Source organism: Balaenoptera borealis (genome assembly GCF_965194805.1).
Source record: "Balaenoptera borealis genome assembly, chromosome: 16".
Lineage (NCBI taxonomy): Eukaryota > Metazoa > Chordata > Mammalia > Artiodactyla > Balaenopteridae > Balaenoptera > Balaenoptera borealis.
In genome coordinates this window covers 23693341-23718262 of record NC_138872.1, presented here as the reverse complement: position 1 = coordinate 23718262, position 24922 = coordinate 23693341, and the positions used below count along the sequence as shown (strand labels likewise).

Genomic DNA, 24922 nt, shown 5'->3' with positions numbered 1-24922 from the left:
AGCTACTGAACACTTGTCGTTAGTGTGACTGAGGGGCTTATTTTTTATCTAATTTAATTTAAATTTAAGTAGCCACATGTGGCTGTTGGCTGCCATAGTGGACAGTGCAGTTCTACACTGTGTGTGTGTGTGTGTGTGTGTGTGTGTGTGTGTGTGTGTGTGTGTGTGTGTGTAGGGTGGGGAAATGACAGATAATATCCACATTAACAAAAAAAGAATAAGATCATTTCAGAAAGTATTAAATGCTTTGAAGAGAATGATTCAGAGCTCACAGAGTGCTGGGAAGGGAGCCTGCTATTTTAGCTCAGATGATCCAGAAGGAACTCCCTGAGGATTTGGCACCATATGAGCTGAGAGCAGAGTGAGGAGGAGGAGATGGCAGCCATATCCATGTGAAAACCCAGGGGAAGAACATTCCGGGCAGAGGAAACAGCCCAAGCAAAGATCTAAAGGCAGAAGTGAGCTTGGCACGTGCAAGAGATGGGTAGAAGGCTAGAGGCTAGAGAATGAGGGGAGAGGCAGGAGGAGAGGTTGGAGGGCAGTAGGCAGGTAGGGAGTCAGGCCATGTGGGGCCCCAGGCTGTGGTAGGAGTTAACATTTTCTCCTAAGTGCAATGGGCAGCCAGTGCGGGGTGTTAACAACTCACAGTGCCATTTCCCCGGCAGGTAGGAGTGGTGAGCCAATGGGTAGATCTGCCCGCCCCCTGGTCCACGAGTCCTGAGGGCTAGCTAAGCGTCTCTGTAGGCTCTCTTTGTTCCTTAGACTCCCGGAGCAGGCTGAGGTATAGGCTGAGGCAGGGGAGCTCTCCCCTGACTGAAGTGTGTCAAAGGGCCCCTGGAGCCCAGGGAGCCCCATTATTGACTTGGGGGCGTGGTCAATGAACAGCAGAGGTAGTATGATCAGTAGTTGGGGATACAGGCCTTGGCATGTAACAAATCTAGGTAATAATCCTGCCTGAGCGTCTTCATCTGTCAAAGGGGATAATAATCGTGCCTCGCTTCTTTAGGTAAAGATTCAATGAGACGGTGTGTGTAAGTTGCCTATCCCGATGCCTGGCACACAGGAAGCACTCATTACATGTCAGCCGCTATTGTATGGGGAGTGGGAAAGTGTGAAAGCAGGAGTGTGGGGAGTTGCCTGCTAGCCCCTGGGGGAAACTGCTGGGGGAAACTGCTGGGTCCTCTGTGTCACTTTGGCTCTCTCTTTCCAGGGTCACTTCCCTCCAAGGGCCATTCAGATCACGCAGAAGAAGCCCGCTTGGAGGGCAGAGCGCGAGATCCAGTCCCTCTGTAACCTCCTGCAGGTTCTGGATAGTTACCGGAACTACTCGGAGCCCCTGCAGCTGCTCCTGGCCAAGGTCATGCGCTTTGAACGGTCAGTGAGGGGCACATCCCTTGGCCCCTGGGCTGGGGCTGGGCTGGGCAAGAAGGGCCCGGCTGCGAAGGCCACGGCGGGTCTACCAGCCCTCTGCAGGGTGTCAGCCGTGAGAAACCATCTGTCACTTCACCTTGGTACTCACCGTTATGACTGCAGCCCACTGTGTCTCAGCCATTCATTGAGAATCTACCCAGAATTAAGGAGTCACTGAGTCTGGAGAGGAGCTGGTTGGAATCTCAGAAAGGATCTAGTCTAATCCCCTCATTTTTCAGATGAGGAAACTGAGGCTCGGGGGGGGAAATAAGTCATCCTAGTTCACCCATAAAATAAGTAGCAGAGCCGAGACTCAAATCCAGGCCCTAAAAGCCAGAAGGGATCACAGGTGAGGTACTACATCCAGGTAGGAGCAAGTAGGGCAAGGGTCTGTGAACTTGGATGAGAAAAAATATTATATCTGTATTTTCATTAACCTCTGAAATTTATAATTTCCTTCAGTCATGAATGTAGGTAACAAACCACTCCATACTATCTATTTATTTGGCTGTGTCGGGTCTTAGTTGCGGCATGCAGGATCTTTCGTTGCAGCGCGCAGGCTTCTCTCTAGTTGTGGCATGTGGGCTTAGTTGCCCTGTGGCATGTGGGATCTTAGTTCCCTGACCAGGGATCGAACCCGCATCCCCTGCATTGGGAGGTGGATTCTTAACCACTGGACCACCTGGGAAGTCCCTGTATAATTTTTTTTATAAATAAAAAAATACAGGTATTATGATATATTCAAGTTGCTGCAGATTTCTCAAAAGATAATTTATATTTATCACATCTTTGAAATGATGGTAGTTATTAGATCTGCTGCTGGCTCTTGTTTTTCAGTGCCTTAATAAAGAGGCACATGTATTGCTATATCACAAACTTGGTTTTTTCTTAACTGTAATTCTAATGTATATTATTTTATACATTTAAAACATTATTCTGTGAAGCCTTCACCAGATTGTCAATTGGTCCGTGACACACACAAAAAAGGACCTTGTAAATCCCTTGTAGTAGAGAAGCCTAAGAGGTGCATGTGAAAATAGTTATTTCCAGGACATTTCAGTGGCCTCAGGGGGGCAGCCTAGCAGAATATTTGAGGTAAGACCTGTCTTGAAAATCTAAGATGTAGGGTCACTATAGGTTTGTGCCCTATCTTCCTTCATAGCGGTCACAGTCTAAGACATAACCACAACTAATTACGGATTACGGACGACCCTTTATGACCCATGCAGGGTCTGTTTCACAGGTAATAAGCCAGGAGGAGGTAACCTTCCAGCTAGCTTGGCCAAGGGAGTTTCACAGAAGAGGTGGCATTCGAACAGGTAGATTTGACAAGTGGACGTGTAGACGGGGCATTCCAGGCAGAGGGAACCATCTGCTTTGTTCTAGTCCAGTAAAGAAGGGAGGGAGTCACTGCTGTCTTAAAGTAAGATTCTATAGCAGGCAGAATGGCGTCACAGAAAGAAAAAGAGTCACAGGCTTAGAAGCTCTGGAGTTTAATGCCCCGTCTGCTGTGTGACCTCAGGCAAGCCACTTAACCTTTCTGAGCCTAGTATCCCCGTGAGTGATATAAAGATAATAATATGAATTTTACAGGCTTTTTGTGAACATCAGGAGGTGATAATTGTTAAAGCCCTCTGCTAGTTGCTGATTACTATTTCTGGGACTGGGAATTAGCAGATTAGATAGAATTCTTCCACTCGCAAGTGACAGAAACCCAGCCTAAGGGAATGCATTGGTGGCTCATGTATCTGAAAGTCCTGGGATAGTTCACCAGCTTCAGGCTCAGCTGGATTCAGGGGCTCAGTGTCACCGGGACCCACGTTTGTGTCTGTCTCTCTCCATCTCTTGGCACTTCATTTGCATAAGCAGCTTATGCAAATGCAAATGCAAAGGAGAGTCTCTGTCTGAGACTCTCCCTTCATGGTGGCCAGCCGGCTGCTACAGCCACAGCTCCAAACGTCTAGCTTTCCAGGTTCAGTCCCTTGGGAAGGAGAGAATACCTCTTCCCAGTCAAGTCAGAGCCTTGGGATTAGTTCTTTCTGAGCCAAGGTGATCTCACTTGAATCACCAGTGGGTTAGTGATGTTCCGATTGTCTAAGAGTCAAGAAAAGTTGTTTCCCCCAAAGTAAAATCAGGGTGCAGTTGGTGGAAAAAGGTGACCAGATGCTTGGCAGAGAAAACAACAGATATCTGCTGTATGAGATATCTCTTCACTCCCAAAATGTAGGTTATGGTCTCTGAGGGTCTACCCTGGAATGAAGGCTGGCCTGTGTTCTCTCGTCCCCAAAGTCTTATTTCCTGGCTGAATATGCTTGCCTTCTCCCATCTAGTAGTCATTGTCATCTGGGCTGTCGCCTCTTTCCTCTATTGATAAAGCCCCTGGTTTGTACATTGTCCTGTCTGATGGAGCTTACTGTTCTTTCTTTGAATATGCCAGGCCTCCAGCCATCTCTGTGCTTTTGGACATGGTGGTCCCTGTGCCTTCGACACTCTTCCATCTCTCTGGCCATCTGGATGACTCTAGCCACCATCCTAGAGCCCTCTCTGGCCTTCCTAAACTGGGTTAAGTGCCCTTTCTCTGTGCTTCTGAATTAGCCTGCGCCTTACCTCTTTTAAAGCATTTTTAAACCTTATTTACTTCTTGTACTTAACCATAATTTTGAGAACAAAATTTGTATTTTTTATCACTACACCTGTTAGACACCATTGGTATTTGTCTAACTTATTGGATGAATGAAGGAAATGAATAAATACTAAAAGAAGTGAGATTTGATTTGAACTTGCATTTGAAATACAGAAACTATCCTCCTCTGAGCTTAAGAACTGTTAGTTTGCTCTGAACCTGTGTACCTCTGCCCTAAAGGTTTCCAGTTGGATAGTGAGCTATTAGGGATCATAATAAGATCATTTATCCATCTCTTTCTAGGTATGCTCATCTGCATTTTACAGACAAGAGTAACGGAGGCTCAGAGAGGGGATATGAGTTGCCTAGTGTCCCACAGCTAAGGGCAAAACCAGGATTTGGATCCTGGTCTGACTCTAAAGCCAGTGCTCATAATCATTTAGCTACTCATTCATTGCTTCCAGCATTTGTTCATTCATTTACTCAACAACTGTTCATTGCCTAAGCAGACTGACAAAGGCTCTGCTCTCCGGCAACTTCCTCTAATGGAGGTGGGCGGCTGGACAAATGTTAGTGAAGGGGTCAAGCTTGATGGGGATGGGGCTGGGCTGTTCTGAGGTCCCTTCTAGTTCCAGTCTGTGCTCTCATACTCCAGAGCAGAGAGCACGGCCCGTCCAGATCTCCTCCCCCTAGGGACCAGACTCTGTGTTGCTACCAGATCAACTGGCCATGGTCTTTTCCCAGGTTTGGTCGCAGGCGTGTGATCGTCAAGAAGGGCCAGAGGGGCAACAGCTTTTATTTCATCTACCTGGGCACAGTGGCTGTGACCGAGGACGAAGATGGCAGCAGTGCCTTCCTGGACCCCCACCCGACGTTGCTGCAAAAGGGCAGCTGTTTTGGGGTGAGCACAGGGGACGGGCCTTCGTTCCTGTGGTGGGGTTGGGGGTGTGACAGGACTCCTGCTACAACCTCTAGGCCAGGCCCAGTCCTGCCTTTCACTCTGTGCAAGTCACCGCCCTGTTGTGGGTCACAGAGCCCTTACCTGTCAAATGCCGATTGAGTTGGAGCCAGTGATGTCCAAGTCCCAGCACTTCGTCTGTGATGTTTAAGGAGTATGTTCCCTCTGTAACCCCCTAGAGATGCAGTGACTCCTCAGCAAGGCCTCTCCAGCTTCCTTTCTCTGCCCTGGTCAAGCCAGTTGCCTCTTTTTCCACAGGCAGCATACTAAGAGGGAGGGGCGTGGGCCCATAGAAGCAGGGAGTGAGCAGGGGCACAGGACGGTCCAGGGAACCTGCAGTCTGGGGAGGAGAGATTTCTCAGGGGAGATGGAAGCAGGGAAGAGGTGGTCAGGGCTGCGGGAAGAGCGCCAGGGGTGACCTCTCACTTGCCTTTGCTCCTGTCTACCCAACAGGAAATGGGCTTTCTAACTTCTTCAGTGAGGAGGGCCACCGTGGTCTGTATGGAAGAAACAGAGCTCTTGGTTGTTGACAGAGAGGATTTCCTTGCTAATAAACTGGACCAAGAAGTTAAAAAGGATGCTCAGCATCGGTTTGAATTTTTTAGGTAACTCCACCAGCCAGCGTCTTCCCCCTGTGTGTTTATTAGGTGCCTTTGTCCTAGACCCAGTGGGGAACACTAGGTGCTGTTCTCTCTGCTTGGAATGCGCTTTGGTACCAACCTCCCACCCAACTTCTCGGTCTAGCAAACTCCTAACATACCTTCAGGTCGCAGTTCAGATATCCCTTCCTTATGGGATAGTAACAACAGAATAGCTAACATGCACTGAGCACTTGCTGGGCCAGGCAGGATGCTCAGCCCTTTGTACCACCCGTTATATCTAATCTCACATTCAACCCATGATGTTCTTTCTCTTTTTCTCCCCAGTTTACAGTGAGGGAAGCAAGGCTCAGGATGGTGATGTGTCCAGAATGCCTGACTCAGAAGTCTCTGGGCTTCACAGCCCCGCCTCACTAACCAAGCCCACCTACCCTCACTCCAGAATAGAGAGGGTGCCCCCTCAGTGCTTCTACCCTGTGTTTCCTTAAAGCCCCATCCAAACTGTAATTCTTGATCATCTAATACCTTCTTTACGGTTTATTTGTGCCATCAGACAGTAAGCAGCACAGTGGCACGGGCAGACCTGCCTTTTTCACCATCATCATCCCTGTGTTATCACAGTGCCACGCGCATGCAGGTGCTCATTTAATTATCTTTAGTTACTTGCCTTGAGGCAGAGAGTGAAAATCAAATGGAGCATCTGCACTGGCACTGAGAATACAGGTTGTGGGGTTGCAGGGCCATAGAGAAGCGTGTTGAGCAGAGCGGTGGGCTGGAACTGAGAGAAAGCCATCTGCATGAAGGGGCTGCAGCCCGAAAAGGGAGGGACTCGGTTCTGAAGGGAGGGGCAGTTCATTTTTTTATACAGTGGAAGAAAAATAGAACTGTGTTCTAATCTCAGCTCTTAGGCTTATCCACCATGGGACCCTAGATAGGTCACTTCACTTCTCTGGGCTTTAGTCTCCTGCACAGTAAAATGGGAATAACAATTCCTCTCTCCCGAGGTCATTGTAAGAATCAAATGAGGTGATCGTGGGAAGTGCGTGGCTCAGTCTTGGCCCAGGAGGTGCTCCTTCTGTGGTGGCCCTGCTTTCCTCCTGTGTTTCCAGACCCTTCTCCTCCCTGGGCATGGCACTGACCCTGTTCCCCTTTGATGCCCTGGACAGAACTCGGTGGCCCCTCGCCTAGGTTGAGGCCTGAATCACCCGAGTTCAGAGCTCATAATCTGTTGGAGCTGAGAAGATCTAAGATGATTTTTGTTGGCAGCCCCGCGGGGCCACCTGCGAGGGAAGGGAAGCCCCACGATCAGTGGTGTATGAGGTTCAAGATCAGCAGAAGGGGCGGTCCCTGCTGGGTGGGCCTTTCACCACAGGGCACAAACAGGCCAAAAGAGGAGAGTCCAGACTTCCCCCATTCCCAGGCCCAGGGCTGAGGATTTGAAGCCAATAGGCTGGAGGAGACAGGGGTTGGAATGAGCTGCCCAAACCAAAGGTAGGGCCCGGACTGCTGGTCTGGGGGACAGGATAGCCAGCGAGCTGAAGTGAGGAACCCTTGGATGCTCCTTGGAATGGGAGTAGCTCAGTGGTAACAAGGTTGGCAGGGGGTTCAGCCGGGAGAAGCTCCTGGAGGGAGGAGCAGAAGTGAAAGAAGCAGAGCTCCAATCACCCCGGCTGCGTCTGAGGCGCAGTGAGGGGAGCGGCTGAAGGGCAGGGCCTTGAGAAGAGGGCAGGGGAGCAAAGGACAAGTGACAGGAGACCGGCTGCAGGCTAGGCTAGCGAGCAGGGTGGGTGTGAAATCTTCCGCCTCAGGCCTTTGCAAGAGCAGGAGAACATATTCCTTTTCTGGAAATTGCTAAGTGCTGAGCCCCCTTGGTGATGGAGGGCGATGAAGTCTAACAGGCCTTTCCCATCAGGAAGATGGATCTGTTTCACTCCTGGTCCGATGAGAAGCTCTGGAAGCTCGTAATCCTGGGGAAGATAGAGAAGTTCTCATACGGGCAGCTGATCTCAAAGGACTTTGTAGAATCGTCCTCCATCGTGTTTGTGTGTAAGGTAAGAGGTCTGGGGTGGGGTGGTGAAGCTGGGAAGAGCGTGCCTAATCTAATGTCCTGTAGCCAGGTGACCAGCAGAGCCCTGGCCTTCAACACGTCTTTTTCTGAGCGCCCACGTCCTACTTAAAAAGACAAAGGAGTGTTCATCGACAGGTGAATGGATAAAGAAGATGTGGCACATATACACAATGGAATAGTACTCAGCCATAAAGAGAAACAAAACTGAGTTGTTTGTAGTGAGGTGGATGGACCTCGAGTCTGTCATACAGAGTGAAGTAAGAAAGAGAAAAACAAATACTGTACGCTAACACATATATATGGAATCTTAAAAAAAAAAAAAAATGGTTCTGAAGAACCTAGGGGCAGGACAGGAATAAAGAGGCAGATGTAGAGAATGGACTTGAAGACACAGGGAGGGGGAAGGGTAAGCTGGGACGAAGTGAGAGAGTGGCATGGGCATATATACACTACTAAATGTAAAATAGAGAGCAAGTGGGAAGCCGCTGCATAGCACAGGGAGATCAGCTCCTGCTTTGTGACCACCTAGAGGGGTGGGATAGGGAGGGTGGGAGGGAGGGAGATGCAAGAGGGAGGGGATATGGGGTTATAGTATGCATATAGCTGATTCACTTTGTTATACAGCAGAAACTAACACACCATTGTAAAGCAATTATACTTCAATAAAGATGTTAAAAAAAAAAAGACAAAGGACACACTTTGGCCTCCCTCCCTCAGAGGGTTGCTGTGAACGTTAAGATATAGCTGTTATATTACAAAGAGGGCAGGTGTGGGGAGGGTACCCCCTCCTTCAGCTCATATACATGTTTATTTACAAACAGATACATATTTAAATTATGCATTTGGCTCTTGAATTTTAATGATGCCAGGTCACTTATTTATTTATTTATTATTTCTTTTTGGCTGCATTGGGTCTTCATTGCTGCGCACGGGCTTTCTCTACTTGCGGCAAGTGGGGGCTACTCTTCGTTGCAGTGCGCGGGCTTCTCATTGCGGTGGCTTCTCTTGTTGCGGAGCACGGGCTCTAGTAGTTGTGGCGCACAGGCTTAGTTGCTCCGTGGCATGTGGGATCTTCCCCGATCAGGGCTCAAACCCGTGTCCCCTGCATTGGCAGGCGGATTCTTAACCACTGTGCCACCAGGGAAGTCTCCAGATCACTTTTTATAATTATAATCTCTAAATTGTAAAAGTGATACTACCACATTATACAACTTTCCAGGAAGAGGGACAAATGAGCTCGTTACCACAGAATAGATTTCCAAAATTGAAATTGCTTAGCATCACCATTTTTATGACTCTTGGAACAAACTGCTTTTCACAAGGAGGGATCCACTTTCTCTAGCTCCCAGCAACATACAACTTTGCCAGTGCCACCAACCTCTGCTGTCATTCTTTCAAAAGTTTTAAAATTTAATATGTGGCAATTACTGCCTCATTGAGGATTTAACTTATGTTTTTTTCTGATTACTAGTGAGATTAATCATGTTTGTTTACTATCTAAATTTTGTGTTTTGTGAATTGCTTTATGTCCTTTGCCCCCTGCTCTGTTGGTTGATAATGAAAAGAAAATTTAAGGAGGTTGATATTGTCATTATTCCCATTTTACAGAGGTGGAAAGGAAGGTTAAGTGGCTTATTCAAGGTCACGCAGTTGATGAGGAGCAGAGGCAGGGTTCAACCCAGGTCTGTCTGACCCCAAAGCTCTTCTTGCCAGAAGCTGGGATTTGGGATTTGAGTTGACCTTTCCATCAATTGTTGACCCTGCTCAAATCCTAAGCAGTTCATCATCATCATCATCATCATAAGAGTCACTATTATTTTTGAGGCTCTTTGCTCCTGTGCTAGGAGTTCTACTAACATCATTAATCTTTTTTTGTTTATTTTGGAATAGGTAGTACTTCACATGGTTCAAAATTCAAAACGTTCACAAGAGTGATGTCTCCCTCCCCCCTCTCTCTCCCAGAGTATCCCTCCCCAGAGACCACCACCAGCACCAGTTTCTTATGTCTCTGTCCTCCACACGTTCTCTCTCTATACAGGTAAATGCGTGTGTATATGTTTTTTCCTTTTTTTTCATAAGTGGTGTCATCCTATACAGACTGTTCTGCACTTTCCTGTTTCATTTAAGAGTATTTCTGTAGGTTGTTCCATATCAGTACATAAAGAACTCATTCATTCTCTTTTACCACTCATGAGTATTTTACTGTATGGTTGTGCTTTATTTTTTTATATATTTATTGGAGTATAATTGCTTTACAATGTTGTGTTAGTTTCTGCTGTACAGCAAAGTAAATCAGCTATATGTATACATATATCCCCATATCCCCTCCCTCTTGTGTCTCCCTCCCACCCTCCCTATCCCACCCCTCTAGGTCATCACAAAGCACCGAGCTGATCTCCCTGTGCTATGCAGCAGCTTCCCACTAGCCATCCATTTTACATTTGGTAGTGTATATATGTCAATGCTACGCTCTCACTTTGTCCCCGCTTCCCCTTCCCCCTCGGTGTCCTCAAGACCGTTCTCTACGTCTGCGTCTTTATTCCTGCCCTGCCACTAGGTTCATCAGTACTGTTTTTTTAGATTCCATATGTATGGTTGTACTTTAACCAGTTCCCTAATTGATGGAAATTTAGGTTATCTCAGCGTTTGCTATTTCAAACAGTGCTTTGATGAATAACTGTGTACCTAGTACCATTCTACCATAAATCTTCACTGTAGCTCTACCAGGAAGATATTATTATTCCAAGTTTACAGATGAAGAAGTTGAAGCTAAGATGCCTTAAGAAAGGCCACCTAGCTAGTAAGTGGCAGAGCCAGAATTCTGCCCCAAAACTCCCATATTTAATATCTCCTATACCTGTTGCCTACATGTTAAGCCACCACAGACATTTGCCAAGTTTTTGCCAAGATCATGACACAGTGGCCCAGGCTCTGGAGGGATACAAAGGTGGAAAAGATTGGTTCTCTGGGGCTTCCCTGGTGGCGCAGTGGTTAAGAATCTGCCTGCCAGTGCAGGGGACACGGGTTCAAGCCCTGGTCCGGGAAGATCCCACATGCCGTGGAGCAGCTAAGCCCGTGCACCACAACTACTGAGCCTGTGCTCTAGAGCCCGCGAGCCACAACTACTGAGCCCGAGTGCCACAACTACTGAAGCCCGTGCGCCTAGAGCCTGTGCTCTGCAACAAGAGAAGCCACCGCAATGAGAAGCCCACGCACCGCAACAAAGAGTAGCCCCCGCTTGCTGCAACTAGAGGAAAACCCACACGCAACAATGAAGACCCAACGCAGCCAAAAATAAAATAAATTTATATATTAAAAAAAAAAAAAGAGAAAAGATTGGTTCTCTCTCTTTATATATCTTCTCCACTAGATTCTGAGTATAGACAAAGTTGTCAATGCCGACTACCAAGTGATTAGTACAAACTCTGTGAATTACAAGAATTCAGGATGGGGAACTCTCTAAAGGCTGAAGGCTCCAAGGAGGGCTTCCTGGAGGAGGTGAGGTGGGAGATGAGCATTGAAGTATTGGTCCCTTAGACAAAAGTAGGGGGCAAGATTGGTTGTGTGCTGGAGCTGGCTCTTCCTGGCCTGAGAGAGCTGATTGTTAAGTTCTCAGGACTTTTGCAAGTCAGTACACATGATAATTATTAAAAATTAAATTATATAAACCTACAATTAAATATTGAAAACAAGGGTAATAAATACTGAAAAACTTATCATTTCCTGGATTTATTGCATTTTACTATTATCTATGCTCTTGAAGTTACTTTTGCCCATCGTATCCATATGGTGGAAATCTCTACCATTGTGCACATCTCTTCTCAGTTCCACGTGCAGTGACTTCCCATCGGTAGCTGAAAATCGACCATGGTGGGAGTATGTGCACACACAGTGGAAATAGGCAGACGCTCTAAGTCAGGTCTTGATTTATGGCTTTGCTGATTGTCTTAAGAAAGCTATAGAGAAAATGTTTATAATGCAGATTAAATTTCAAAGTGGGCTGGGTCTGTAGCCGTTACATTGTAAAGAGCAGAAAATTAAGGAAATGTTTTCCAGTATTTAAAAATGACTCATCATAGATTCATCATAGAAGTTATATAATTGGTGAACAGGTGAAGTTCTGATAGACATAGTGTTAAAGCTAAAAGAGGTTTCAATTTAATGAATATAATTTATAAGAGAGTGAGAAATAGTTTACCAGTAGAGTACAAGTCAGACTTAATAATATTAAATTTATAGATTGGGATGCAAATTCATTTGTCAAATTATGGTTGAATTGTGACTATAGACTAGCCACTGATATGAGTTCAGCCAAAGTCAATAAAAGCATTCTGTGAGAATTGATTGGCTATATGGAATTTCCAATAAGAGTGTGGTATATTTTATTATTATTTATAAATTGTGTGTAACACACCCTTCATAGCAGTAAAATGTATAGATGTGCATGCATTTTACCCAAGAGCCGGTTGTTTCAGCATCACCAGGGTTGTGTTTGTGTTGTGATTTTTGGGTTCAGTCCCAGAGAACCGTCAAGTCTAGCTAATGCAAGCAGGAAGGGATTTACTGCAGGATGTTAAATGGCTAACAGATTTACTGGTGAGGGGAGAGCTGAAGAAACAGGTTCTAGACGGAAAATGACTCGCAAACGACTCCAAATCAGACTCCAGAACTGGACTGTCACTGGTGCTGCTGCTCCTGCCAAGTTGAGGAAGCCACCGTCTCCACTAGCAAAGTGGATGCCCCACAGTTCCAAAACCAAGCCTAGCCCAGGTGCACTGGATTGGTGGAACCCAAATCCCATCCAGAGCCTTAGCTTCAAGGTACCTTGGGAAATGTAGTGTTTGGTTTCCAGCCTCTACACACTAACGCTAAAAGGGGATTGGATGCACAGGATCTGACCCGGAGGAGGGCGAGGATGAGGATGAGGTCCTTGCCAGTGGAGGGGGGAAGAGTTTGATAAGTTTGGAGAATCCTGATGGTCATGTGAGGAGAGGTGGGAGAAAGCCTAGAAGAGAAACTGGTGGTGGAGAGCCCTGAAGGCCAACCTGAATAATTTGCCATTCTTTCTCCCCTGATATCTGCTTCCTCTTTCCTAAAATATTGGGGTGATTGCCTCCAAAGCCAAGAATGCCATGTGTCCGCAAATTTAACTCTAAGCTCTTTTGATACTGTATAACCAGAAAAGATGGGGGAGATGAGCAGTAAGGGATATAAATTCAAGACTTTCTTTACTCAGCGTGATGGTTACATCCTGACCAGCAGAAGCTTCTTAATCTGGTTTAGCCTTCATTTCTTTATCTGTAAAATGGGACTATGTGCTTACTTCATAAAGTCTGTGGGGATGAGATTAGCTCAGCACATACTCACTCACCTCAGTCACCCTCTAATCCAGTGGTTCTCAAAGTGTTGTCGCTGGACCAGCAACGACACCTGGGAACTCATTAGAAAGGCAAATTCTCGGGCCCACCCAAGAGCTATTAAACCCAAAACTCTGGGAGAAGGGGCTCAGTAATCTGTGTTCTGACAACACTGACCTCTGCTTCTGGGTGATTCTGATGTGCACTAAAGCTGGAGGACCCCTGATCTAAGGGAAGAGTTTTCAAATTTTGGTAAGCATAACAAACTCCTAGAGTGCTTCTGAAAATGGCAGAGTCCTGCCTCACTCCAGAAATTCTGCTTCATTAACTCTGGAAATCTGCATCTGAATAAGCATCACAGGTGATTTCTAATGCTTGAACTTCATTCTGAGAAAAATAATACAGATGTCACAAAATGACAGCAGGTAGAGAGCCTCTTGCCTAACAGATGAGTTGGTTTATCCCTTATAGTGTTTTGCTAAAACCTGATTTAATTGTTAATGTGAAGATTCTACATAAAAGTTCTGATTTCTGCCTTCTTTTGAATATTCGGAAGATCAGGCAATACCAGGCTATATTCTGGTGTGGCCACTCTGGCTGGAGTTGAAGTGCACCTGCCACCTCTAAAGGGACTGATCTTTTTTTCTCATTTTAATTTCCCACCTGACCAGCTGCTTAAATGTTCATCTGCTAAAAACAGTTGTCCCGACTCCTGTAGTTTACTGATATTGCCACTAGAGGGAGAAATCAGCATCGGGTGGCTGTGCGTCCTTGGGGTCACGGCAAAGTTGGAGAACATGATTTCCGCTAGCACTGCAAACATAATTAATGCCCATAATCAACTCATTTTGAACAGTTTATCATTTGGGAACACATGGTGAAATTGTTTTTTCCACAGATACAGATGCGATTAAAGACCCATGAGAGTCTTTCCAGAGAGAACTGCTCATGTGTGTTTCTCCAGTACCTGCAGTTCCTGGTAGATAAATGTTTGTTGAATGAATGTTGAATAAAGCTCCTAACACAATGCCTGGAATATAATAAGGGCTTATTAAATGTTTGATCTCTTCTTCTCCTTCCTGTTCAGCAGTAATCTCTCTTGAACCTTAACCCTTTATAATGTGTCTTTTAGAATTCCTACTAAAAAAGATTAAGATTTTATAAAGTATGAAATACATAAGAAAAATGACGTATCTTTCTTGCCTCTCAGATTAGAAAAGATTAAAAGGGTTGTGAGAACCCAGTTGGCAATGTACTACAAAGATGTATTACAACAGGTTCTGTTATGCACTGTTGGACAGAGTGTAAACTTATCTAACATTTCCAGGGACTTCCCTGGTGGCTCAGTGGTTAAGAATCCTCCTGCCAATGCAGGGGACACCGGTTCGAGCCCTGGTCCGGGAAGATCCCACATGCCACGGAGCAACTAAGCCCGTGCGCCACAACTACTGAGCCCACGTGCCGCAACTACTGAAGCCCGCGTGCCTAGAGCCCGTGCTCCGCAACAAGAGAAGCCACTGCAGTGAGAAGCCCACGCACCACAGCAAAGAGTAGCCCCTGCTCACCGCAACTAGAGAAAGCCCACATGTAGCAACGAAGACCCAATGCACCAAAAAATAAATAAATAAATAAAATAAGTAAATTTATTAAAAAAAAAAAACTTATCTAACATTTCTGGAGGGCTGTTTGGAAATATGTATCAGAATTTAAAACATGCATAATACCTTTAGGAATGAATCCCAAGGAGATAGTCAAGCATAGGTATTATATTAGGATAAACTGGATTAAGCCACAATTATTTTTAAAATCCTCAGATCTCAGTGGATTGACAAAGATATATTCCTTCCTCCCACTACCTGATCATAGCAGGTCAGCAGGAAGCCTTACTCCTCATGGTCACTCAGGGACCCAGGTCACATGGAGACATGGACTCCTCTTGACCCATGATTCCATGATCAATAGAACAGGAGAAGGTAATATTGAGAGTCAAGTGATGGCTTTTATTTATTTATTTATTTATTTAGGCCTCGCTGAGCGGCTTGCAGGATCTTAGTTCCCCAACCAGGGATCGAACCCGGGGCCCCCGCAGTGAGAGCACCAAGTCCTAACCACTGGGCCGCCAGGGAATTCCCTGGCTTTTAAAGTTTCTACCCAGGATTATCACAAGTCACTTTGCTAAGGAAATTGACCAAAGTGGTAAGAAGGCCATGCCTAATTCAAAGGGTAGAAAAGTATAATCCTGCCATGTGCCTGGAAGGAGAACTCAAGTACTTGCCTTAATGACCACCACGGGCGTTAAGATGTAAGTACAAGGTTATCAGTTAAAAGTTGCTGTCCACTGCAGGTCACAGTATTAATAGTCTAGAATTAAGCAATCCAGGGCTAGAACAGCTGTCCTAGGAAGTCATCAAGAACCCAGACCCCTTCTAGCTTCTCCCTTCATCGTCCACAGTTTATGGCTTTCATCCTAATGGTGACAGTATGGCTGTTCCACCTCCAGCCATCACATCTGAATTTCAGGTAGAAGGTAGTGGGAAGGATAACCATAGCTTTCCTTGGAGATTTATCCATCAGTCTTCCACTTATATCTCATTAGCCAGCATTGAGTCACTGCCAGCCCCACTGTAGGAGAGTTTGGGAAGGTGGTGAGTTTTTTTAAACTGGGGATTTTGTTGTCCTGAACGAAATCAGAGTTATATATAATACTGGCAAATTAGAAACAACTAAATATTAATCTTCAAAAATGTTTTCCTGGGGTGTAACATATATGCAATAAGGACCTCAAATCTAGACTTCTACAGCTTGATGAATTTTTACATATGTATACCCCTGTGTAAGCATCACCCAAGTCAAGATAGAGGACATTTTCAGTACCTCAGAGGCTCCCTTAGGTCCTTTCCCAGACAAAATGCCCCCACACAGGTAACCACTCTTCTGACTTCTGTCACCACAGATTACTTTTGCCTATTCTTTAACTTTGTGTAAATGGAATCGTATTGTATGTGCTCCTTGTGTCTGACTTCTTTTGCTCAACGGAATATTTATTTTTAATTGTATGTAAATTATGGCATACATAGAATAATATGCAATCATTAAAAACAATAGCATAGAACCATATTGCTTGGCATAAAAAGATGTCCTTGATATATTATTGAGCTTTTAAAAAGGTTACAAGAGTCTGTTTTACATAAAAGGACTTATTTATGAAAAATTGTATTTATACATCTTATATGCTTAGAGAGAAGAGTTTGAAATAATATTCACCAAAGTGTTACCCTTGTTATTTCTGGGTGTTAGGATTAACATAGTTTTAACTTTCTCTATGTTCTTCTTTGTTTGATTTGAATATTTTTTAAACTTTTGGTTTTGGAATGATTTTAAATTTACAGAAAATTTGCAAGAACAGTACAAAGAATTCCTGTATAACCCTAACCTGGCTTCAACAATTATTAACATTTTGCCACATTTGCTTTTATATATATGTATATTTTTTTCCTGCCTGAATCATTTGAGAGTTAAGTATCATTCATCATATTCATTTACCCCTATATACTTAAGTGATTATTTTCTAAGATCAGAAATTAACCACGGAATAATTTTTGAAATCTAGGAATTTAACATTGATATAATATATAATCTATAGTCTATAATCAATTTCACCAATTGTCCCAATAACATCCTCAATGGTGATTTTTTGTTTTTTTAGTTCTCATGCCTCTTTAGCTATTTGAATTTTTTATGATGAATAGATAACATTTTCATTTTTAAAAAGGACCTGAAACCACTTGCATTAAGTAAGTAAAACAAAAGAGAGCTTATCTTCAAAGCCTAGCCTACCTGGAGCTGGGGTTGACCCTTCTGCTTGTGTCTCTTGACGTGTGTGCAGGGCAGCTGTGAAGTACTGCAGTTGATAAACCTTGCGACCTCGCCCTTCTACCACAAGTGGATCTGGCAGCACCTGCAGCTGATAGACGACAGACCTCCCAACACCCACCTCAAGGGTAAGCCAACATCCACATCCGGCAGCCCGCAGCACGGCAGGGGGTGCCTGATCCTGCGGGTTCTCAGTGCCTGGTCCACAAAATCTTAGAAATCTAGAGCTGGGAAGGCCTGGCAGGATAGACATCCTTCTTCTACCAGCTGTGGAAACCGGATCCACGTGGCCCTCCGAGGTGAGGCTCCTGCCCACCCCTGCAGCCAATTTCAGCCTTTCCCCTTTGCTTCAGGTTCTCCCAGGGAGAGGGGTGGAAAAAAGAGAGCTTGGAGCTAGACAGAGCCAGGTTTGAATACCACTGATTAGCAGGGTGGTTTTGGTGAGTACTCAAGCCTCTGGGCCTGGTGTCTTGGGGTCTGTCGCTGGTGTCGTGGTTAAGAGCATAGGCCCAGGGCCAAACTATGTTTGAATTCAGGGTCCTTCTCTTACTAGCTGTGTGGATACTGGGCAAGTGATTCCGTGTCCCTGCGCACCAATGCCCTCAGAGTCTGTAAAATATGACTCATGGTCCCTGCCTCATAGGCTTGTTGTAAAATTAAGCAAATGAATATAAAATGCTCTTAGAACACTACCTAGATGCATTAGTATATAGTAGATGTTCACTGTCATCATCACACAGGTTACTAGGAGCACTGAATCAGATCATGTGTGCACAGGGCCTGGGAGGTGCTCAGTAAATTTCAGCTCTCTTCTCATGTCAATTCTTTTTTCCTCTTTTCCATTGCTAATCCACCAGCGAAAAAGCTACATCCCACACATTTCCCACCCCCATTTTTTTTTTTTTTTTTTACTATGGCAAAATACACATATCGTAAAATTTACTATCTTAACCATTTTTAAGCACACAGTTCAGTGGTATTAAATACATTCTTTTTCTTCCCTGCCTTCTTTTGGACTATTTTGTATGATTCCATTTCATTTTCTCTGTTGGCTTATTAGCTCTAACTCTTTGTCCTTTTATTTTAGTGGTTGCTTTATAGTTTGTTGAACATACCTTTAACTTATCACAGGCTACCTTCAAGTGATATTATGCCACTTCACATACAGAATCAGAACCTTATGACAATATACTTCCATTTCTCCCTTCTCAGATTTTGGGCTATTGCCAAATATTCTACCTTCACATATTTTAAAAACCTTACAATACACAGTTGTCACTTTTGCTTTAAACAATTATCTTTTAAATATATTTAAATAATAAGAACAAAAGTATTTTATATTTACCTATGTGGTACCATTCCTGATGTTCTTCATGCCTTTGTATAGGTCCAGATTTCCATTGTACAATTTCCTTCTGCCCAAAGTATTTCCTTTAACATTTCTTTCAGCTTTTCTATGTCTAAAAATGATTTTGTCTTAATTTTTAAAAGAAATTTTTTGTTGGGTATAGAATTCAAGGTTAACAGGGGTTTTTTTGTTGTTTTTTTTTTTGCTCAATATTTTAAAGATTTGCATTAAAGTCTGTCTTCTGACTTGCATTGTTTTCAATAAGAAGTCTGCCAACCTTCTTATCTTTGTATAATCTCTTTGCATAACTTTGTATATCCTTTGTACATAATAATGCCTTTTTGCTATGGCTGTTCTCTTTTCTTCCAGTTTTTTTGAAATATAATTGACGTACAGCACTGTGTAAGTTTAAGGTATACAGCATAATGATTTGACTTAAATACATCATGAAGTGATTACCACAATAAGTTTAGTGAACATCCATTGTTTAACATAGATACAAAAGAAAAAAGAAAAAAAATTTTTCTTGTGATAACTCTTAGGATTTACTCTCTTAATAGCTTTTGTATATAACATACAGCAGGGTTAATTATATTAATCATGTTGTACATTACATCTCTATTACTTAGTATTTATCTTATAAGTAGATGTTTGTACCTTTTTAAAAAATTTTAAAAATTCTTTATTTATTTATTTTTGGCTGCGTTGGGTCTTTATTGCTGCCCGTGGACTTCCTCTAGTTGCGGCGAGCGGGGGCTACTCTTCGTTGCGGTGTGTGGGCTTCTCATTGCGGTGGCTTTTCTTGTTGCAGAGCATGGGCTCTAGGCACACGGGCTTCAGTAGTTGTGGCACACGGGCTCGGTAGTTATGGCTCACAGGATCTAGAGCGCAGGCTCAGTAGCTGTGGTGCACGGGCTTAGTTGCTCTGCGGCATGTGGAATCTTCCTGGACCAGGGCTTGAACCCGTGTCCCCTGCATTGGCAGGTGGATTCTTAACCACTGCGCCACCAGGGAAGCCCCAGATGTTTGTACCTTTTGACCACCTTCATCCAATTCCCCCTCTGCCCTACCCCCTGCCTCTGGTAACCACAAATCTGATCTCTTTTTCTATGAGCTTGTTTATTTTTGAAGGGTAATTGACCCACGACACTATGTTAGCTCCCGGTGCACAACATAGTGATTTGATATTTCTGTACATGGTAGAGTGATCACAACTGCCCTGCCCTGGTTGGTTTAAAATTTTTCTCTTTATCAGTAGTTTTAAACAATTTGGTCACACTGTGCCTTTGCAAAATTTTTGTCATGTTTCTGTGCCTGGGGTTCATTTAGTTTTTTGGATCTTTGGGTTTATATTTTTTATCAGATTTGGAATGTTTTGACCATTATTTAAAAAAATTTTTTTTCTATCTTTCCTTCTTTCTCCTCCACTTTGAGGACTCCAATCACATGTATATTGGACTGCTTGAAGTTGTTTCACTGATGCTCTATTATTTTTTGTTGTTGTCTTCTCTCATTTTTGATCATTTTTATTGCTATGTCTCCAAGTTCAGTAGTCTTTCTTCTGCATTGTCTAATCTGCTATTAATCCCATCCATGTATTTTTCATTTCAGACCTTGCAGTTTTCATATCTAGAAGTTTGATTTGGGTCTTTTTTTTTTCTTAAAGAATTTCCATGTCTCTGCTTAATATACACACAATTTCCTCTTTGGAATACAATTATAATAACTATTTTAATGTCCTTGCATACTAATTCTGTTATCTGTGTGATTTCTGGGTCAGTTTCAGTTTATTGTTTTTTTCTCTTTATATGGTTCATATTTTCCTACTTCTTTGCATGGTTGGTAAGTTTTCACAGAATGCTAGAAACTGTGAATTTTGGGTGCTGCATATTTAAAAATTCCTGTAAATATTTTTGAGATTTGCTCTGGGATGCAGGTAAGTTACTTGGAAATATTTTGATCTTTTAAAGACTAGTATTTAGGCTTTGGTAGGTAAGATCAGAGCAGTGTTTAATCTAGAGCTAATTTTGCCCCATTCATGAGACAAAGCCATTCTGAATATTCCACAGGTGCCCACGCCTCGTGAGGCTTTCTATTCTAGCTATTGAGAATAGGAACTATTTCTGGTCCTGTGTGAACTCTGATTATTTATCCCTCTAAACATTTTGGGTGGTTCTTTCCCCAGCCTTGGGTAGTATTTTTGTATCTATTACTGCATAACAAATTATCCCCAAACTTAGTGACTTAAAACAATATTTATTATCTCTCAGTTTCTATGGGTCAGAAATCTGAGCATGGCTTAGCCAGCTGCCTCTGGCTCAAGTTCTGTCGTGAGGTTGCAGCTGTCTGCCAGGGTTGTGGTCTCATCTGAAGACTCACTTGAGAGGGACCCACTTCCAAGTTCACTTATGTGGCTGTTTGCAAACCTTGGTCCCTCACCTTGTGGGTGTCTCTACAGGGCTGTTTTATGACATGGCAGCTTGCTTCCCCAGGAGTGAGAGAGAGCAACACAGAGTATACCCAAGGCAGAAGCCACAATCTTTTAAACCTAACCTCAAAAGTGACATCCCATCACTTCTGCTATATTCTATTTATTAGAATCAAATCCAGCCCACACTTAACGGGAGGATAGTACAGAAATGTGTGGCCATCAGGAGGTGGGAATCACTGAGGGCCATCTTAGTGCCTGCCTAACCACTGGTGGTTTCCTAACATCATTCATGTATTGCTCAGTACTCAGCTGAGACCGAAGGGGACCCTTGGAAGATCTTCAGAGTTCTCTCTTTGTGCAACTCTCTCCTCTCTGGGACTCTGCTCTGTGAACTCCAGCTGCCTTGTCTTCCCTGGACTCACTTCTGTTTCATTAATTCAGAGAGATTGCTGGGCTCCTTCTGGGTTTCCCTTTCCTGCACCATTGCCCAGAAGGTCTCCAGGTGGTCGGCTGGGGCAATAGTAGGGCTCAGGCCATTTGTTTTCTATCTTGCAGGGATAATGGTTCTTCATGGCCTGATGCCCAGTGTCATGAAAGCCACTTTTTTCATGTATTTAGCCCAGTATTTTATTAGTTTCAGGTGGGAGAGTAGTCCCTGTTACTCTGTTTGGCTGGAAGCAGAAGTCTAGATCTATGGTTCTTAATAGCTGAGTTTTATTCTCTTGTATGGATATACCACAATTAAACCAATTACCTTTTACAGATATTTTGGGTTATTTCCAATTTTTCGCTATTACCCTACTGTGGTGAATTTCCTGGTGTGTTTATCTTTGCATACTTGTGCACAAAAACATATTGGATAAATTCTTAGAATTACTGGATCAAGTAATTGGTCCAGTGTGTACTGGCTATGCACATTTAAAATGTTGATAAGTATTGCTAAAATGCCTTCTAAATAGGTTGTACTTAGGGCTTTTTTATATATGCTTTGTTTTTCTAGGCCTACTCCTTGTGTAGTTTGAGTTTATTTCTATTAACATTAATTTTAATACTAACACTGGAGAGGTTTTTTTTTTTTTCTGGTCGTGCTGCACAACTTGTGGGATCTCCATTCCCCGACCAGGGGTTGTACCCAGGCCACGGCAGTGAGAGCCCAGGATCCTAACCACTAGGCCACCAGGGAACTCCCAGAAGATCTATTTTTTAAATCAATATCATTAAGGTTTCATTTTCGTACAATAAAAGACACACATTTAAAGTGTGTAGTTCAATGAATTTTAACAAATTTACATCTGTTGTAACCACCACAACCAAGTTATAGAACATTTCCATCACCCCCAAAAGTTCCCTTGTGCCCCTTCCCAGTCAATCCCTATCCTTCACCCCTGGCCCTGGGCAACCACTGATCTGCTTTCCATCACTATAGGTTACATTTGTCTTTCCTAGGGTTTCATGTAAATGGAGTCATATAGTATGTACTCTTTTGTATCTGGTTCCTTTCACTCAGCATAGTGTTTCTGAGTGGTATTCTCTTGGAGATCTTTTTATTTTTAAAAAAAATTTATTTATTTTATTTATTTATTTTTTTGGCTGCTTTGGGTCTTCGTTGCTGCGCACGGGCTTTCTCTAGTTGCGGTGAGCGGGGGCTACTCATTGTGGTGGCTTCTCTTGTCACGGAGCACAGGCTCTAGGTGCATGGGCTTCAGTAGTTGTGGCGCATGGGCTTCAGTAGTTGTGACTCGCGGGCTCTAGAGCACAGGCTCAGTAGTTGTGGTGCACGGGCTTAGTTGCTCCACGGCATGTGGGATCTTCCCGGACCAGGGATCGAACCCGTGTCCCCTGCATTGGCAGGCGGATTCTTAACCACTGCACCACCAGGGAATTCCCATCTTGGAGATCTTTTTTTTTTTTTTAATTTAATATATTTATTTATTTATTTATTTTTGGCTGTGTTGGGTCTTCGTTGCTGCACGCGGGCTTTCTCTAGTTGTGGCGAGCGGTGGCTACTCTTTGTTGCGGTCCATGGGCTTCTCATTGCAGTGGCTTCTCTTGTTGTGGAGCACGGGCTCTAGGCACGTGGGCTTCAGTAGTTGTGGCACATGGGCTCAGTAGTTGTGGCTCGTGGGCTCTAGAGCGCAGGCTCAGTAGTTGTGGCTCACGGGCTTAGTTGCCCCGTGGCATGTGGAATCTTCCCGGACCAGGGCTCGAACCCGTGTCCCCTGCATTGGCAGGCGGATTCTTAACCACTGCGCCACCAGGGAAGTCCCGGGAGATCTTTTTAATAATGCTCACAGAGGACCTATTATGTTCCAGGCACTGTGTTAGGCATAGCACATACTTTATCTGTAATGCTTACAATAGTCCTAGGAGGATTCCAGGAGATTGAGACTTGTCCAAGGTTCTATGGCTGGTCATCCATTTATTTTCTATTGCTGCTCCTGCCCCCAGTCCCGGTTTGAAAGCCCAGATAAATGTGATCTGTTAATGGAAAGACATGAGCTTTGAAACAGAAACACCTGAGTTCAAATACAAGCTTCAGCCCTTTCCTGGGTGTTAAACTCTGCTTCTCATTTTCTCTCTTAAATAAGGCTAATGACATTTGTCTAGATGTAATGGTTGTAAAGGCTCTCGCTCAGGACCTGGCACAGAGGGACAATAGTGGAAGCCACAGTGTTTTTCTTTCCTGTTTTTCTTAATTCCCCCGTGCATCAGACTAGCCACACAGGAGATTGTGATATACCTCCAGACACCTCCAGCACAACCCTCATGTGTGCAAAGACCCATTAACGTGTTTTCCTGTGCTTTCTCTAACAGATCTGTCTCCTGTGGAGAGATTTAAGGAATTCCAGATCAGGTCATATCCTGTACAGGATTTTAGTTTTCTGAAACTTCTGCATCTCCGGAAAGCCCAGGAGCAACAGGGATCCAGCTTCAGTAGGAAGATTAAAACCTCAGGAAATACTCTCCCAAAGACCTTGGGCTCAAAGATCAAGTAAGCTTTGCCCTTGACAGATAGAAGGGTCCAGATTCTGGTTGAAAAGGGGGGTATAACTTACAGGGCAGAATGTCAGGGATGCTGGGGAGGGGGCGGAGGTAGCAATCACAGCTTGACCCCAAAGGTTGGGATGTGTGCAGAAGGCAGCCTACAGAGGTCCTAGGTTTGATATGGGGGCTGCCTCCCCTGCCTCCAGCCCACAGGGCCCCTTTAGGTGGTGGCTGCTTCCTTTCTCAGGGAACCCATCTGAAGAAGAAGGGGCAGGACACAGTGTTTGGTGATGACATTCTGTCTGTATATCACTGGGCCTTTTTGACTCTGAGCTTCTTCTTTTTTTTTTTTTAAACATCTTTATTGGAGTATAATTGCTTTACAATGGTGTGTTGGTTTCTGCTGTATAACAAAGTGAATCAGCTATACATACACATGCATTGAGATCCCCATATCTCCTTGACTCTGAGCTTCTTAAGAAAAGTCTGCTCATTTAAGGGAGGCAGTAGATAAGTGCTTTGGAGTCAGTCCAATCTGGGTTCAAATCCTGGCTTGGCCACTTATTTTAGCTCTGTGTCCCTGTGCAAGGGACTTGACCTCTCTAAGCCTCAGTTTCCTGGTCTGTAGCTAACAGCATCTAAGTCTCAGGTTTGTTGTAAACCAGCAGTTAAATGAGATAATGATAATTATAGCTAACACTTATGGAAGTGACTCTGTGCCTGGTACTGGATTATCTAATTTAATTCTCCCAACAACCCTGCAAGGTAAGTACTGCTATTATCACTCACATCTTCCAGGTGAGAAAACCAAGGTACAGGGAGAGATTAAGTTACTTATTCAAGGTCACACAGATAGAAAGTGGCAGAGTCAGGATTCAGACCTGAGCAGCTTGTTAGGGCTCAGTCTTGCTATCTGGTATGATCGTCTTGACAGAAACAAGGTGGATGCACAATGAAGGCCGTGCTTTTTGCCTTTCCTGGAGAGGAAGGGACACTGACCTAGAGGCAGCTCAGTGCCCGCCCCTTCATTACATATGAAGTGAAAATATCATACTAATTATGGCATCAGTGTCACAATCTCCCTGGTGCCCCAGGTACCACTTCACTGGAATCCTTTGCCTGTTAACATTTCCAGCCTGCTTGCCTCCATAATGAGCACCCCGTGGTTGCTTTGTTGTTTTTACCTCTGATGGATACTCTTTCCAAAGGATCCAGTGTTTGAAATCCCAATCCTAGTTCTTCTGAAGGTAGAGATGGAACGGACTTAGTT

The 24922-nt window shown here is 44.1% G+C and overlaps 1 protein-coding gene across 6 annotated transcripts in view; it reads left to right on the top strand.

Moving 5' to 3' along the window:
• Positions 1-24922, top strand: part of CNBD2 (cyclic nucleotide binding domain containing 2) — an 89329-nt gene that overhangs the window by 22079 nt on the left and 42328 nt on the right. For 5 of the 6 annotated variants that reach the window (XM_082361950.1, XM_082361948.1, XM_082361947.1 and 2 more), the window contains 7 exons: positions 1211-1374; positions 4778-4934; positions 5445-5596; positions 7503-7641; positions 13914-13994; positions 16902-17016; positions 23482-23659. In XM_082361950.1, the coding sequence (XP_082218076.1) occupies positions 1211-1374; positions 4778-4934; positions 5445-5596; positions 7503-7641; positions 13914-13994; positions 16902-17016; positions 23482-23659 (986 nt within the window). The remainder of the gene's footprint in view (positions 1-1210; positions 1375-4777; positions 4935-5444; positions 5597-7502; positions 7642-13913; positions 13995-16901; positions 17017-23481; positions 23660-24922) is intronic. The other variant, XM_082361949.1, reaches the window with a different exon arrangement.